Source organism: Nomascus leucogenys, chromosome 18 (genome assembly GCF_006542625.1).
Source record: "Nomascus leucogenys isolate Asia chromosome 18, Asia_NLE_v1, whole genome shotgun sequence".
In the NCBI taxonomy this organism is placed as follows: Eukaryota; Metazoa; Chordata; class Mammalia; order Primates; family Hylobatidae; genus Nomascus; species Nomascus leucogenys.
The window spans coordinates 101,634,381-101,649,763 of NC_044398.1; the positions used below are offsets into that span (position 1 = coordinate 101,634,381).

The window sequence follows — 15,383 nt, forward strand, 5'->3', positions numbered from 1 at the left end:
AGGAGCAGTCACAAGGCTTGGACTTGAAGAGCACAAGATCTTCAGGCAGGCGGACGGGTGGGAAAGGACAAAGGGAGTGTGTGTGTTTGGGATGTGCTGTGGAGCATGGAGGTCAGCCCTGCTGCGCACATGAGCAGGCTTTGAATTTGGCTCATCTCTAGGGGAGCCCATGGGAAGCTAGGACCCCATGCCTGAAGGGCCCCAGCCTTGCCCCGCAGACAGACTGGAGAGGTGGAGTCTAGAGGCCAAGACGCCACCTCTTAGGCCAGGCGTCCTCGGAGGCCTTTGTGCTCTGAGCATTGGACTCGCCGAGGGTCTCCTGCAAGGCCTGTAGCCTCCCTGTTGCCCGGTTTTCCCATCTGCGAAAAAGTTAACACATGCGTAGCGCTGAACACGGCGCCTGTCACAAACCATGCTCCGAAGAAACGTGAGTCGTGCCCGGTCGTGTTAAAACCAGCAACACAAGAGGGATTCGTGTTCGTTGTGACTTTCCTGCCCAACTTCCTGAGTAGCTACTGGATTTCTTGGTGCTGTTTTTCTGGGGGAGGGTCTGCTCTGACTGGTGGGCACAGCTCATAGTTAGGCTCAGGCGCACCCCAGTGTGGCCACAGACGGGGTGCTGTAAGCTGCCGTTGGATTCAAGGCCTCCAGAGCTGTTTTGAACTAAAATATCAACCCAGGCCATCCCCTGCCGACAGGACTGTTCCAGTGAACGTGAGAACTGGCCCTAGCTGCCTCCAGGCTCTTTAGGGTTTGTTGCAGGATTTTCAGGTTGGCTGGTGGTGTTGTTGCCACCTCAACGTGGGCACAGCTGGCCAAACACTACGAGGTGGCTGCCCTGGGCAGGGCAGACTGTGGAGTGGCTTGTTGGTAGCTGGGTGCCAGCTGAAAGCCCAGGCCCTTCAGAGCCACCTGTGGGTTGCTGTTCCTGTTCTCAGGCCTGTCTTGCTTTGTGTGGCGTAGTGATGAATTGACAAAGCCAGTCATTGCTCATCTGGTGGTGCTGGGACAGGGCGAGGGTGAGGTCAGCCAGCCCTGGCCGTGTGTGGGCGGCAGGAAGCAGAACTCCTTGAGAACTGAGAGAGGGAAAGCCGCTGGAGCCAGAAACACTTGGGTCTCAGGGGGCAGTGAGGGGAGGCGGGTATTTGCAGGACATCCCTGGGAACTCATGTTGGGATGCTCCACCTAAGACCCTGGCAGGGCAGGGGTCTGGGTTAGTGTGGGCCTGTGTCCTGCCTGGGCACCCAGAGCCACAGACCGCAGCCTGAGAGAGAACTGTGGGCGCAGCGAGGCCATGGGGGAGGGTCTGGGGTCGTCCCCAGTGGCCCCTTGAGCTCTGCTCTACTTGAGGAAGTGCCCCTTGGTTCTTTTCCGGCCTCCAGGAAGTCCTCTGCCTGCCTGGGAGGGTTCCCCTGCTGTCGCTTGCCCTTCCCTGCCCTCCAGCATTGCTGTTCAGTGTCTGTCTTGCTTTAGGTCTCTGCCTTAATGCCATGGGGACACTGCGTGGACAGCAAAGGCCTCTCCTTGGTCTCTGTGGCCTTTGTGTGTCACCTCTTTTCCTTTGACTGTAACCCCCATCCCCCCGTGGGGCAGCTGCTGTATCTTCTGTGCCTAGCGTCTAGCCTGGTCCTGGCAGCACCCTGCTGAATGTTAGGGTGCAGTGCAGGCCAGGCAGAACAGCAAATGGTCTTTCATACGGCTTTAAGTTTTAAAAAAAAACTGTGGTAAACAACACATACCATAAATTTACCGTTTTAAGCCGGGCATGGTGGTGCACGCCTCTCATACCAGCTACTTGAGAGGCCAAGGCGGAAGGATCACTTGAGCCCAGGAGTTAGAGACCAGCCTGGGCAACATAGCAAGACCTTGTCTCTAAAAAATATTTTGTTTAATTACCGTTTAATCATCTGTGAGTGCAGTCAGTAGGCTTGAGTACGCTCATAGTGTTACACAACCCATCCCTTGCCGAACTGAAACCGCACCCATTCAACGCTCTCCCTCCTCCTGCCACCCAGCCCGCTGGTTGCCGTCTGCCTCAGCGGACCTGACGGCTCCAGGGCCCTCACGAGAGTGGACCGGTGGGGGCTGTCTTTTTCCGACTGGCTTACTTCACAGAGCACGGGGTCCTCTAGCCCGTTGTCCTGCAGCACGGGTCGGTGGTCGTTCCTCTTTATGGCTGAATTATTCCACTGCGGGGAGAGGCTGCATTTCCTTGACTCACTCACCCATCGGCAGACACCGGGTGCTTCCGCATTTTGGTCATTGTCAACGGTGCTGCTGTGAACATGGCGTACAAATGGGACTTTCAGACGCTGCTTTCTATGTTTGTTTTTGGTTTTTGGTTTGTTTGTTTTTGTTTTTGTTTTTGACGGAGTCTCCCTCTGTCGCCCAGGCTGAAGTGCAGTGGTGTGATCTCAGCTTACCGCAACCTCTGCCTCTTGGGTTCAAGTGATTCTCCTGCCTCAGCCTCCCGAGTAGCTGGGATTACAGGCGCCCACCACCATGCCCGGCTAATTTTTGTATTTTTAGGAGAGTTGGGGTTTCGCTACGTTGGCCAGGCTGGTCTTGAACTCCTGACCTCAAGTGATCAGCCCACCTCAGCCTCCCAAAGTGCTGGGATGACAGATGTGAGCCACCTCACCTGACCCTGAGTTTTTTTATGTATTCTGAATATTAATCCCTTATCAGATATTAATTCCTTATCACGTTTGCAAATATTTCCTCGTTTCATAGGTTACCTTTGCTCTGTTGCTTTCTTTGATGTGTAGAAGTTTTAAAGTTTGATGTAGTTCCCCTTGTCTATACATTATTTTGACTTTTATTTTATTTTATTTTATTTATTTATTTGAGACAGGGTCTCGCTCTATTGCCCAGGCTGGAATACAGTGGCAGGATCTCGGCTCACTGCAACCTCCGCCTCCTGGGTTCAAGCAGTTCTCCTGCCTCAGCCTCCCGAGTAGCTGGGATTACAGGTGTGCACCACCATGCCCGGCTAATTTTTGGTTGTTTGTGTTTTTTTTGTTTCGTTTTTCGTTGTAGTACTTGAAGGATTTCGTTTTGTTTTGTTTAAGTAGAGACCGGGGTTGTTTCTTCCATGTTGGCCAGGCTGGTGTCGAACTCGTGACCTCAGGTGATCTGCCTGCCTCGGCCTCCCAAAGTGCTGGTATTACAGGCATGAGCCACCGCGCCCAGCCCTTTTTTGACTTTTAAATCACTCTGGATTCACAGGAAACTGCAAAGGTAGCATAGGGGGCTTGTGTACCCTTCACCGAGTTTCCCCCACTGTTTACCTTTTCGTAACAGCACGGCACCAAAACCAAGAGAGTGTCGTTGGTGCAATGCGTGTAGATCCGCGTAAGCACCAGGAAGGGGGTGCAGGCCATTTTCAGGCCCCTCTTTCTAGTCCCACCCACCCCCAACCCTGACGACCTTGCCTCCCCTCTGGCCCAGTCCCGCCTCTCGGGAGTGTTGGCTCACGCGTTCCTGAGCCTGGCTGTTTTCAGTTAGTGTCTGGCACTTGGGACCGTGTAGGTTGCCGTGTGTGGCAGGAGTTTGAGGAACAGCATCTAGTGTTTAATTTATAAGAACTTGCATTTAAAAAAGAAAGTAACCGCACGGAATGCATTGCTGAACTTGAAGTAAACGTCGTGTTTTTCCATTACAAAAGCCACCTTCTCAAAGTCCTGGCAGAGTTAAGGAAAGAGATGCTGGGAAGGGAAGGCGCCAGAGCCCCATCCTTTGACTCCGGGCAGGGGCAGCTGATGCCCTGCTGGGGGGAAACCCCTCACCCCTCACCCCTCTTGAATCTGCCAAGGCGGTGGCGGTGGGGGTGGCCCGCTGGTCACATACTGCACCGTCAGCCTTCACCTTGGCCTGACTGCATTCACAGCTCTGCCTGCTGCTGCGGGACAGTGCTGTCGCGGTGTAGACGGTGGCCCACCTCAAGGCCTCCCAGGCCTGGCGCCCAGGACGTGTGACTGTGGCTGTTTCGTTTTGGTTGGGTTTTTTTTTTTAATTTTAGAGATAGGGTCTTGCCGTGTCACCCAGGCTGGAGCGCAGTGGTGCAATCATAGCTCACTGTAGCCTCAACTTCCCAGGCTCAAGCGATCCTCTTGCCTCAGCTTCCTGAGTAGTTTGGACCACAGGTACACGCCACCATGCCTTGCTAATTTTGATTTTTTGTAGAGACAGGGTCTCACTACATTGTCCAGGTTGGCTTTGAACTCCTGGGCTCAAGCGATCTTCCTGCCTCAGCCTCCCGGAGTGCTGGGATTACAGGCGTGAGCCACCACGTCCGGCCAGAATGATCCGTTATTTCCAACAAAGAACAGCCTTAGAAGCACAACAGGCCTTGAGTGGCGTTAGGAGAGAAGTGCCGACGTCTTGAGTGATGGGGAGAGTGGCCCTGTGGGCAGGACGTATCCCACGGGGTGCCCGTTTGGATGTGGGGTCCTTCCTCATGGTGAAGTGGGTCTTTTGGGTTCCATGGTCTCTGTTGGGGGCACCGGGGCACCTGTCCACCTGGGAGCTGGGGGTCAGAGGCCCAGCGCTGGCCACAGGGCTGTGTTTTCTGGTGATGAGACCTGGAGTCCAGGGGCTTTGATGTGAGTGTGAGCGGGAGGGAGTGGGCAGCTGGCCAGGCCACTGCTTCCATCACACCTGGACCGTGGCACCTTCCTCCTCCCACCCTGTCAGCCCGTGTGGCAGGAGACTCAAGCTGTGAGTTTCGCCTGTGACTGAGGGCTCAGGGAGAGCCACTGGCATGTGGCAAGGCTGGGGGCAGAGGAAGGGCAGGCGCCCTGTGACTCAGGGCTCTGTCCAGCAGGACCTGTGCACTCCAGCCCCTCCCACACTCTCACCTGGGCGTGGACATGCCATGGCAGACACCTGCGGGTCTGTCTGTCTGTCTGTCTGGCCTCTGCTTCTGGCTTCTGATGGAGATGGCCTGGGGGTGCTCTTTGCCTGGGGAGAGGAGGAGGCTCTGACTGATGTCTGCCAAGGGCCAGTGGCACGTGCCCAGGTTCCCCCCCCCGCCGCCAGGGCCACTCGCTGAGTCATCAACACCGGGGGGGGGTGCACACCAAGGGTGACGGTGGCTGGTAACAGGACAATGGTTGGGGAAGGGGTCCCTGGAGGACAGTGGGCTGGAAGGTCAGGTTCTTTTTTTTTTTTTTTTTTTTTTTTTTTTGAAACAGAGTCTTGCCGTTACCTAGGCTGGAGTGCAGTGGCGCGATCTCAGCTCACTGCAGACTCCACCTCCCGGCTTCAAGCGATTCTCCTGCTTCAGCTTCCCAAGTAGCCCGCCTAATTTTTGTATTTTTAGTAAAGATGGGGTTTCACCATGTTGGCCCAGCTGGTCTCGAACTCCTGGCGTCAAGTGATTTCTCCTGCCTCGGCCTCCCAAAGTGCTGGGATTACAGGCATGAGCCACTGCAGCCCTCCGGGAAGGTCTGGTTCTGAAGGCAGTTTCTGGGATGACGGTTTGGGGAGCCCGTCTCCTTCAGGGGTGAGCACTCCAGAGAAAGCAGGACCGCCACCCCTGGCTCGCAGTGACCTCACATGCCAAACTTTCCTTCTCTGCCTCCATGTCCTTGCCTGTGTGTGGTAATCGTGATCCCTGTGGATAGGTGGAGGTTGAAGGAAAATTGGGCCCCAGTGCAGGCCGTTCCCATACCTCTCCCTGTCCCCACCTCGGCCCAGTGGGCTTCTGGCGTCATCACCTGCAGTTCTATCACCAAGAAGCACTTTCAGGCCCTGCTGAAATCTCGTGCGGGAGGCTGAGCCCAAGGAAGGTGGAGGGAGAGATGGGGGGATGAGGAGGGGATGGCGTTGGGAGCCAGGAGGGCTGCTCCCAGGGAAGGCGGGCGGCAGCCTCGGTGGTCTTCCCACGGCCGGTACCAGCCACTGGACTCCTCTGCCAACACTTTCGTCACAGGCGCATGGTCTCTCTGATGCAGAGAGCGGGCACTCTGGGCATGTGGCCCCTCTACCTGGGAGGCAGCCCTTCTTCCCTTCACATCCCCAGATGCTGGTAAAGATTCAGGAGATAGTGGAAATTGGAGCCATCTCCAAAGGGTCTCTTTGGGGAAAGGAGGCTGAGGTCTTGGCTCCTCCTAGCCTGGCCTCAGCGCCTTGGCTCTAGTAAGGAGCTGGAGACTGGGACAGGAGCTCTGTAAGTCACACCTGCACCATGCCACCCAGGGCCCGCTGCCCTGCCCCTGCCCTGAGTTGGGGCGGCTGCAAAGCCTTAGGTGGCTGAGACCCCACCCAGCTCTGCCCGACAGCTGGGCGTCCTGTGGGGAGGGCAGCATGAACACTGTGGAGCCGTTTGTGTCTCAAGACCCAGAGAGGCCACAGTGGAGGTGACTCTGTGGAGGTGGCAGGTGGCTGAGCAGGGCCTCGGGAGCAGGGTTGGGCAGGATGGCCCAGGGCGCTGTGGCGGGCACCGCATTGGTGGTGGCGTGTTGCCCAGCCCTTCTTTCCTGGTGGGTGGCAGGTGCCTCGCCTTCAGTCTAGAGCAGGGAGCTTGCGCCCTGGGCTCAGGGGCCGGACGTCTCGTTGACAGGCTGAGGGGCAGCCGGAGCAGTCCTGCTTCCAGGGCCTGACCTGTCCCGGCCCTGCTGCCCCCACCCAGCAGGCAGGCCTGACCTGGCCCATTCCTGAGCTCCCAGGCAGGGTCAGGCGAGGCTGGGGTGCGGCGGCGGGAGTGAGAATCCACGGTGTGAGAATCCACGGTGTGAGAATCCACGGCGCAGAGCGTGTGACGCCCGAGCGCCCTCACAGTTTCTCTTCTGCTTTTAGTCACCACGTTCTGCGCTTTTCCGAATCGGACATATGAGCAACGTGGAGATGGATGATGAACTTTTGGACCCGGTGAGTTGGGGGTGTTCCCCGTCCTCCCTCGGAGCTAGCTGCATCTTAGCAGAGGATGACAGGGATGGGCAGGGGCCGAGCGGCAGGGAGATAGTGGGGTCCCAGGTCCAGGGTTCAGGGAAGATTTCCCTGGGGGGACACGGTCCCCGAGGCCGAGTGAGCAGAGGCAACCGGGCAGAAGTGCTCTCAGACGGAGGAGTGCAGGGCGCCAGGAACCTGGACGGGCTGTGCGGGGTGCAGGAAGCCGGTCAGGACAGCAGTGACAGCATGGGCAGCGAGGGGACTGGACCTGGCTTTGGGACAGGGCAAGGACAGGGATCTTGGGGGGCAGTGAGGAGCCCCAAGAGAGTGAGAGGGGGCCGGATGCCTCTGACTTCAGAGAGCAGGGGTTGAGATGGTCCCGTGCCAGTGGCTGCCCCGGGAGTCCTGAGCTCAGCGGCAGCGTGCTCGTCTTCCTTCCCCTTGGGGGCATCTCCCGCCGGCCTTGGTTTGTCCCCCAGCCGCTGGTGAGGCCGGGAGTCCTCCGCTGCCGCTGGCCGTTCACTCATCGTCTCTGGGGAGATGTCTGTGCGGGACTCCTGTTGAGATGATCCTGATGTTGGCGACACCCCGGGCGTCCTCCTTCTCCCCATCAGGCCCCACCCGGCTCTGCCCTGGGCCACGTCAGAGGCTGAGGCGTCTCACAGTCCACCTGTCCGGGCGCTCTTCGGCCTTGCGTCCCTTTGAGCTTTGCCGCTGCAGTCGCTCCCGAGGCTGGCGCCGTGCTCAGATGCCGTCCGGCACAGCCAGCAGCGCCTCTCCCGGGGCTGCCCTTCTGATATGTTTGTGCTGCCTCTGGAGCCACAAGGCCTTCGGAAGATCTGTTGCGTGGCCGTGGGCACCTTCAGCACTGCCTTTTTGGACTTCAAAGCCTTTGCTCTGGTGTCAGCCTTGGGAGGCGCAGGAGTCGGGAGACAAGGGAAAAAGCGAGCGCGTGAGATTCAGCAGTCAGTCCTCTCCGGTCTCAGGCCCTGGAGTGGGTGCCTGGCCGGCCACACGTGTCTTGGTTATGCTCATTTTTAAACTGGGTTTGTTGTCTTTATAATTGAGCTGCAGGAGTTCTTTATATGTAGATGCAAATCTCTCATCCAACACATGAGTTATAGAAGTTTTCTCCCGGTCAGTGGGTTTTCCGTTCACTTTCTCAGTGGTGTCTTTTGATGCTCAAATTTTTTTAATTAAAAAAGTTTTGGCCAAGTGAGGTGATTCACGCCTGTAATCCTAGCACTTTGGGAAGCAGATGGATTGATTGAGCTCAGGAGTTCAAGATCAGCCTGACCAACATGGTGAAACCCTGTCTCTACAAAAAATATAAATATTAGCTGGGCCTGGTGATAGGCACCGGCAGTCCCAGCTACTTGGGAGGCTGAGGTTGGAGGATGACTTGAGCCCAGGAGGTGGAGGTCTCAGTGAGCTGAGATGGTGCCACTGCACTTCATCCTGGGTGACAGAGTAAGACCCTGCCTCAAAAAAAATTTTTTTTTTCTGGGCAGGTGTGGTGGTTCACACCTGTAATCCCAACACTTTGGGAAACCAAGGCTGGAGGATCGCTGGAGCCCAGGAGTTCGAGATCAGCCTAGGCAACATAGTGAGACCCTGTCTCTACAAAAAACAAAAACAAAAACAACAATTAGCCAGGTGTGGTGGTGTGCGCCTGTGGCCCCAGGTACTCAGGACGCTGAGGTAGGTGGATTTATTGAATCCAGGAGGTTGAGGCTGCAGTGAGCCATGATCACACCATTGTACTTCAGCCTGTGTGATAGACGGGACCCTGTCTAAAAAAAAATTATTATTATTATTTTTTGAGATGAGGTCTCAGTGTGTGGCACAGGCTGAAATCCATCTCTCAGGCTCAAGCACTCCTCCCGTCTCAGCTTCCTGAGGAGCTGGGACCACAGGCGCATCATACACAGCATAGGTTGTATTGCTGAAGTTCAGCTAATCTGTTTTTTCTTGTGTTGCTTGTACTTTTGGTGTCATGTCTAAGAAACCATTGCCTAACCCATGACAATTGACCCGTTTTTTCCTAAGAATTTTACAGTTTTAGGTCTTTCATCCCTTTTGAGTTAAGTTTTGGATGTGGTGTGAGGTAAGGGTCCAACGTCATACCCTCCCTCTCTCTCTTTTTTTGAGACAGGGTCTGATTGTCACCCAGGCTGGAGTACAGTGGTGCAATCATGGTTCACTGCAGCCTCTGCCTCCTGTCTGTCTCCCAAGTAGCTGGGACTGCAGGCACATGTCACCACACTCAGCTAATATTTTGTAGAGATGGAGTCTTACTAGGTTGCCCAGGCTGATCACAAACTCCTGGCCTCAAGCAGTCCTTCTGCCTCAGCCTCCCAGAGTGCTGGGATTACAGCTGTCAGCCATTGCGCCCGGTCTAGCTTCATTTTTGCATATGGAAATCCAGTTGTCCCAGCACCATTTGTTGAAAACACTACCTTTCTCTGTTGAAATGTTTTGACACCATTGTGGGAAATCAATTGATCATACATGTTTTGGATTTCTTTCTGGACTCTCTCAATTCTCTTCCATTCTTCTGTGTCCATCTTCGTGGCGGTACCATGCCTGTGGTTTTTCTTCTTTTTTTTGGCTTTTTTTAAGAGTTGGGGTCTCACTGTGTTGCCCAGGCTGGGTGGATCACTTGAGGCCAAGAGTTTGAGACCAGCCTGGCCAACATGGCAAAACCCCGTCTCTACTAAAAATACAACAATTAGCCAGGCGTGGTGGTACACACCTGTAATCCCAGCTACTTGGGAGGCTGAGGCAGGAGAATGGCTTTAACCTGGAAGGCGGAGGTTGCAGTGAGCCGAGATTGCGTCACTGCACTCTAGCCTGGGCAAAAAGAGTGACTGTGTCTCAAAAAAAAAAAAAAAAAAAAGAGAGAGAGAGAGATGAGGGTTTTACTCTGTTGCCCAGGCTGGTCTTGAACTCCTGGCTTCAGTTGATCCTCTTGCCTCTGCCTCCCAGAGTGCTGGGATTCCAGGTGTGAGCCACCGCACCCTGCCTCGTGGATTGATTTTTGGATGTTAAACTAACTTGTATTCCTAGGCTGAATTCACCTTGCTGCTGGCATTGCTGGAATCGCTTTGCTTGTGTCTTACCAAAGATCTTTGCATCTGTGGTTGTAGGGGTGTTGGTCTGTAGTTCTCTTTTTTTTTTTTCTTTGAGACAGGGTCTTGCTCTGTCACCCAGGCTGGAGTGCAGTGGCGCAATCTCAGCTCACTGCAACCTCCGCATCCCGGGTTCAAGCGATTCTCCTGCCTCAGCCTCCTGAGTAGCTGGGATTACAGGTGCCCACGACCACGCCCAGCTAATTTTTGTATTTTTGGTAGAGACAGGGTTTTACCTCGTTGTCCAGGCTGGTCTCGAACTCCTGACTGCAGCTGATCCACTTGCCTCGGCTTCTCAAAGTGCTGGGATTGTAGGTGTCAGCCACCACGCCCCACTTGCAGTTCTCTTGCTGCGTCCTTGTCCTTGGTGTCGGGATGATAACGGCCTCGTGTGTGAGCTGAGAGGGGCCTCTCTCCTTGTGGCCTTGTCCACTGGGCTTCTCTCTTTGCCTTTTTCTGCCATAGGATATGGACCCTCCACATCCCTTCCCCAAGGAGATCCCACACAACGAGAAGCTCCTGTCCCTCAAGTATGAGGTGGGCGTCCTCCTGTTCCCCCGACCCTGAGACCTGGCCTCTGCGCCCTCCAAGCCCACTCCCGGTCCCCTGTGCTCGCACCCAGAGCGTCCCGTCGGTGCTGAGCGCTGCCCTTGCTGTCCCGGCCTGCAGAGCTTGGACTATGACAACAGCGAGAACCAGCTGTTCCTGGAGGAGGAGCGGCGGATCAACCACACGGTGAGCTGGACACCAACTCCGTGCAGGGTCCCGCAGCGCAGGGCCTGGTGCCGGCCGGGCCTGGGGCTGCTCTTCTGCCGGGGTGGGGTGACACACCTCCTCCCTCCTCCTCTGACTCCGCCTCTGAGGCCTGTGGGTTCCTCTGGTTTCTAGAGACCGTGGGAGGGTCACTGTCACTATAACCAAGAAGGCTGCTCTTACGGCTGCCAGCTGCGGTGCCCAGCGTAACAACCGCTGGCCGTGAAGGTGTTGGGAATTCACCCACCCCCCCCCGAGTCACCCTCGAGCCCTGGGTGCGCCTCAGATGTTGGCCAGAAACTGCCCTTTGTGGGACTCGGCGCACCGTGCGCGCTGGGGCCTTCATAATCCCGGGGCCTGCAGGCGGTCTGGGCGGTCCTGCTGCTGCCAGAGTGACTGCACCAGGGCCCTGCCTGACCCTCGCCCTGACCGCGCCCTGCAGGCCTTCCGGACGGTGGAAATCAAGCGCTGGGTCATCTGCGCCCTCATCGGGATCCTCACGGGCCTTGTGGCCTGCTTCATTGACATCGTGGTGGAAAACCTGGCTGGCCTGAAGTACAGGGTCATCAAGGGCAGTATCCTTCCCGGTACAGCCGGTGCATCTTGGGACGGGGGACGTGGCCTGGGCTGAGTCCCGGGCAGGAGTCCTGAGCCCAGCGTGTTCCAGTGCAGGTGGAGGTGGCCTGGCCCGGCTGGCTGTGTCCCTGTCATGGTTGGGCCGTGAGACGTCTCTGGGATGTCCAGTGCACGTCATGGCTCCACCCAGCAGGGCGGCGTCTGCCAGGCTGGGCCATGGGGCAGGGCTGGGGTCCAGGGTGGGTGGTGGTCCTGACAGGGAAGCAGCCAGCCCTCCTTGATGAGCCCCAGATATCGACAAGTTCACAGAGAAAGGTGGACTGTCCTTCTCCCTGTTGCTGTGGGCCACGCTGAACGCCGCCTTCGTGCTCGTGGGCTCCGTGATTGTGGCTTTCATAGAGGTAGGTGGCAGGATGCCCCAGCTATGTCGGACCCCATGAAGGATTGGGGGCCCTGGTGAATGGGCGGGAACCCCTGCAACTCACCCACCCCCACCGTCACGTTGGCTGACAACCCGGGCACTTTCTAGAATCATGCGGTCCAGACTCACAACCTCAGGAGGAGCAGACACACCAGGGCCTCTTCACCCCCAGAGCCCTGGGGTGCTGCTCCTGACCCAACAGCACAGGCCTGGGCACCCTCACCCCGCTCCGCCCCTCCTTCCATCTCCTCACTCTGCCCTCCCCTCCTTCCATCTCCACGTCCACCTCCACCACATCCTTGATCTGTGTCTGGGCTGGGAAGAGTGAGAGCAGCTACCCCAACGACATGAGGCCCTTCCCTGGGGCCCCGACGTGTGTGCTGAGCTCCCCTTCCCTGAGGCCCGACTGTGCCCCCCCCCCCCCCCCCCCCCCCCCCCCCCCCCCCCCGACCCACTGTGTGCTGAGTCCCCTCCCTGAGGCCCCGACGTGTGTGCTGAGCTCCCCTTCCCTGAGGCCCTGACGTGTGTGCTGAGCTCCCCTTCCCTGGGGCCCCGACGTGTGTGCTGAGCTCCCTTCCCTGGGCCCGACGTGTGTGCTGAGCTCCCTTCCTGAGGCCCATGGTGCTAGTCCCTCCTGAGGCGTGTGTGCTGAGCTCCTCGGCTCCTGGGGCTCCTGGGGCTGGGGGGTCGCATCTGTCTCAGCCTGGCCATGACCCGCTCAGCCGTGCTTCCCCTCTTTCAGCCGGTGGCTGCTGGCAGCGGAATCCCCCAGATCAAGTGCTTCCTCAACGGGGTGAAGATCCCCCACGTGGTGCGTCTCAAGGTGAGGGTGCGGTGGCCCTGGCTGGGCAGGGTGGGCGCCCGCTCTTTGCTGGTTCAGGAGCAGCTCTCTTGGCTGCCTGCTTTCCAGAACTGGCCTCAGCCACCTTGTGTACTGGTGGCGCTGTGTGCAGATGGGCTGGCTGGGTGTAAAGGCGTCACCTTTTTTTTTTGAAAGTGGTAAACAACTGGTATTTGTGCATATTAAATTACATAAGAAATGAGTAGTCTTGCAGAAATGCTTGCGTGGTGCATGTGTCACCACAGCTGTGCAACGCGTCTGTGACTGTGGGCTGCGTGGCGGTGACTGATTCACCACGGAAGCTGTCGTGGTAGTGGGCGTGTAGCAATGTTTCCCGCTTTCAGTTTGCCTCATGGTCGTTTACACTTGGTGTTATCAGAGCATCTGGTTCTGGAGGTGCTGGGAGTCCTGACCCAGTTCCGCTGTGGTCGCTTCTGTCTGTGCCGCCAGCGTTCCTTAGCCTGAGACTTGCCGCGGCCCCGTCCCATCTGAGGATGGGTGGGCAGCGTGGCAGCCGCCCCCTGAGGGTGCTTCCGGGGCCTAGTCCCCCTGGCCAAGGAGTGGGGCCAGTGTGTCCCCTCTGGCGAAAGCTCCCAGGTGACCTTGGGGTGCCCTTGCCCTGTGGCGGGAGATCAGGTTTACTGGAGCAGCTGGGAATGGTGACCAGCCTGTCACCCATGCCAGGCTGGCCTGAACCTTCTGGGATGTTGCTGTATACCTTTTGTTGCCTGAGAGTTGAGTTTGCTTTTCCTCGGCATCTTTAACATACATCCCTCCCCCCACGCACTCAGCGCCCTTATGTCTGGGGTCTGCGCCCTCGTGGCTTCTGCCCTGGGGCAGGGAGGCTGATAAACACCTTACACACCTTCTCAGGTGGAGAGGATGAGGCCCCTGGGGGCGGGGAGCAGCCGGGGAGGGCATCGTGGAGCCGCAGGTGACCCCCTTTCCAGTGCCAGGGGTGTATGAGGAGCCTTGCTAGGCAGGGCTAGCGGGAACACCTCCTCTGTGCTGGCCACACTGGCGGAGGCAGGACATGCCTGTAGGATGGGGTGGGTGGCCCAGCTTTGCCTCAGGAAGGAAGGAAACGAAAGAACCCCTTCCCTGCTGAATGCTGAGGCCACAGAGGGCGGGTCCCCTGAGTGAGTGCAGGGGACGCTTGGCTGCTGTTTAGCATCCACTGTGGCCATGGTGACACCCAGCCTGGGGGTGCCAGCCCCTTCCCGGAGGCCCCGTGTCCCAGCCACTCTGCCTGATCAGGGCTGTGTGTGCTGTTTTACGGCTCAGGTCCAAAGACAGCGCCTGCCTTTTCATCGGAGGCCGTGCGTCTCCCTGTGTTTCAGACGTTGGTGATCAAAGTGTCCGGTGTGATCCTGTCCGTGGTCGGGGGCCTGGCCGTGGGAAAGGTAACAAAGTGCACATGGCCGCCCCAGCTGGAGCCTGAGGCCGCTGGGCCCGCGAGGGCTGCCACGCCTATGTGTGTCTCTGAGCGCGGGTCCTTCTGGTCTCCAGGAAGGGCCGATGATCCACTCAGGTTCAGTGATCGCCGCCGGGATCTCTCAGGGAAGGTCGACATCACTGAAACGAGATTTCAAGGTGAGTCCCACCCTCCACCTTGTGTGGGTGACATGGGCATGGGTACGGGCGCCACGCAGGGAGATGGGCTTCCCTCAGCACCTCCTGGCCGAGAGCCCCAGCCCCCTCTGAGGACAGCCTTGCGGGTGGCTCCCAGAGCCAGCAGGCATAGTCCCTGCCCGCAAGGCCTCCCCACGGCCCACTGCTTCCCTCCTTGAGTCCCCTGCCACACGTGCATCAGTGTTTCCCGTGGGAGGGTCTGTGGCTCCAAGCGGCTTCTCAGAGGGGCACAGAACCTGAGACCAAGTGTGCCCACCTGATGTTTATTTGTCAGGATACACTTTGGAACACTTTTTCCCCAAAAAAAGTCCCCAGCATGTTGATGGGGATTGAGCTGCATTTGTGCGTGAATGTATTTTTCTTTTTTTTTTTTTGAGATGGAGTCTCTCTTTTGCCCAGGCTAGAGTGCAGTGGTACAATCTCAGCTCACTGCAGCCTCCACCTCCCAGGTTCAAGCAATTCTCCTGCCTCAGCCTCCCGAGTAGCTGGGATTACAGGTGCTTGGCTAAGTTTTTTGTATTTTTAGTAGAGATGGGGTTTTGCCATGTTGGCCGGGCTGGTCTCAAACTCCTGACCTCAGGTGATCCGCCCGCCTCGGCCTCCCGAAGTGCTGGGATTACAGGCGTGAGCCACAGTGCCCGGCCATGTGTGAATTTAGAGGCAAGCAGTGTCACGCAGTCCAAAGAACAGCAAGGCTGGGTTTCCATCCGTGCAGTTTTTGGTAGAGGGTAGAGGTTTCCGGCATCTTGCGTGCGCTGGAAAGTGGAGCTCCTGGCTGGCTCTTTGCGTGTTTCCCTGGGCTGCCGGTGGTGGTGCTGACCCTGCTGTCTCTCGCCGTGGTTTGCAGCACGGTGCTCTGCAGGAATCAGAGCTGCTGACTCGGTCGTCCTGAAAGCCCCTTCCCCTACACAGCCCCTGTCCTGGCAGCCGCTCTCCCTTTCTGAGAGCCGTGCCCTCGAGGAACCTGCCCCGACCCTGGGTCTGTCCCTGTTGCAGATCTTCGAGTACTTCCGCAGAGACACAGAGAAGCGGGACTTCGTCTCCGCAGGGGCTGCGGCCGGAGTGTCAGCGGCGTTTGGAGCCCCCGTGGGTGAGGAGGGCCGCACTTGGTCCGAAGCTTTGCCCTCGCCCTGTG

At 57.5% G+C, this 15,383-nt stretch overlaps 1 protein-coding gene across 2 annotated transcripts in view; it reads left to right on the plus strand.

Annotated features, from left to right (window-relative positions):
- Positions 1-15,383, plus strand: part of CLCN7 (chloride voltage-gated channel 7) — a 29,830-nt gene that overhangs the window by 3,045 nt on the left and 11,402 nt on the right. For both annotated transcript variants that reach the window (XR_004026679.1, XM_030797861.1), the window contains exons 2-10: positions 6,802-6,873; positions 10,491-10,562; positions 10,695-10,760; positions 11,221-11,353; positions 11,646-11,755; positions 12,518-12,598; positions 13,957-14,019; positions 14,126-14,209; positions 15,245-15,338. Coding sequence is in view for 1 of the 2 variants with exons in the window: in XM_030797861.1 (XP_030653721.1) it covers positions 6,802-6,873; positions 10,491-10,562; positions 10,695-10,760; positions 11,221-11,353; positions 11,646-11,755; positions 12,518-12,598; positions 13,957-14,019; positions 14,126-14,209; positions 15,245-15,338 (775 nt within the window). In the remaining variant the exon portion in view is untranslated. The remainder of the gene's footprint in view (positions 1-6,801; positions 6,874-10,490; positions 10,563-10,694; positions 10,761-11,220; positions 11,354-11,645; positions 11,756-12,517; positions 12,599-13,956; positions 14,020-14,125; positions 14,210-15,244; positions 15,339-15,383) is intronic.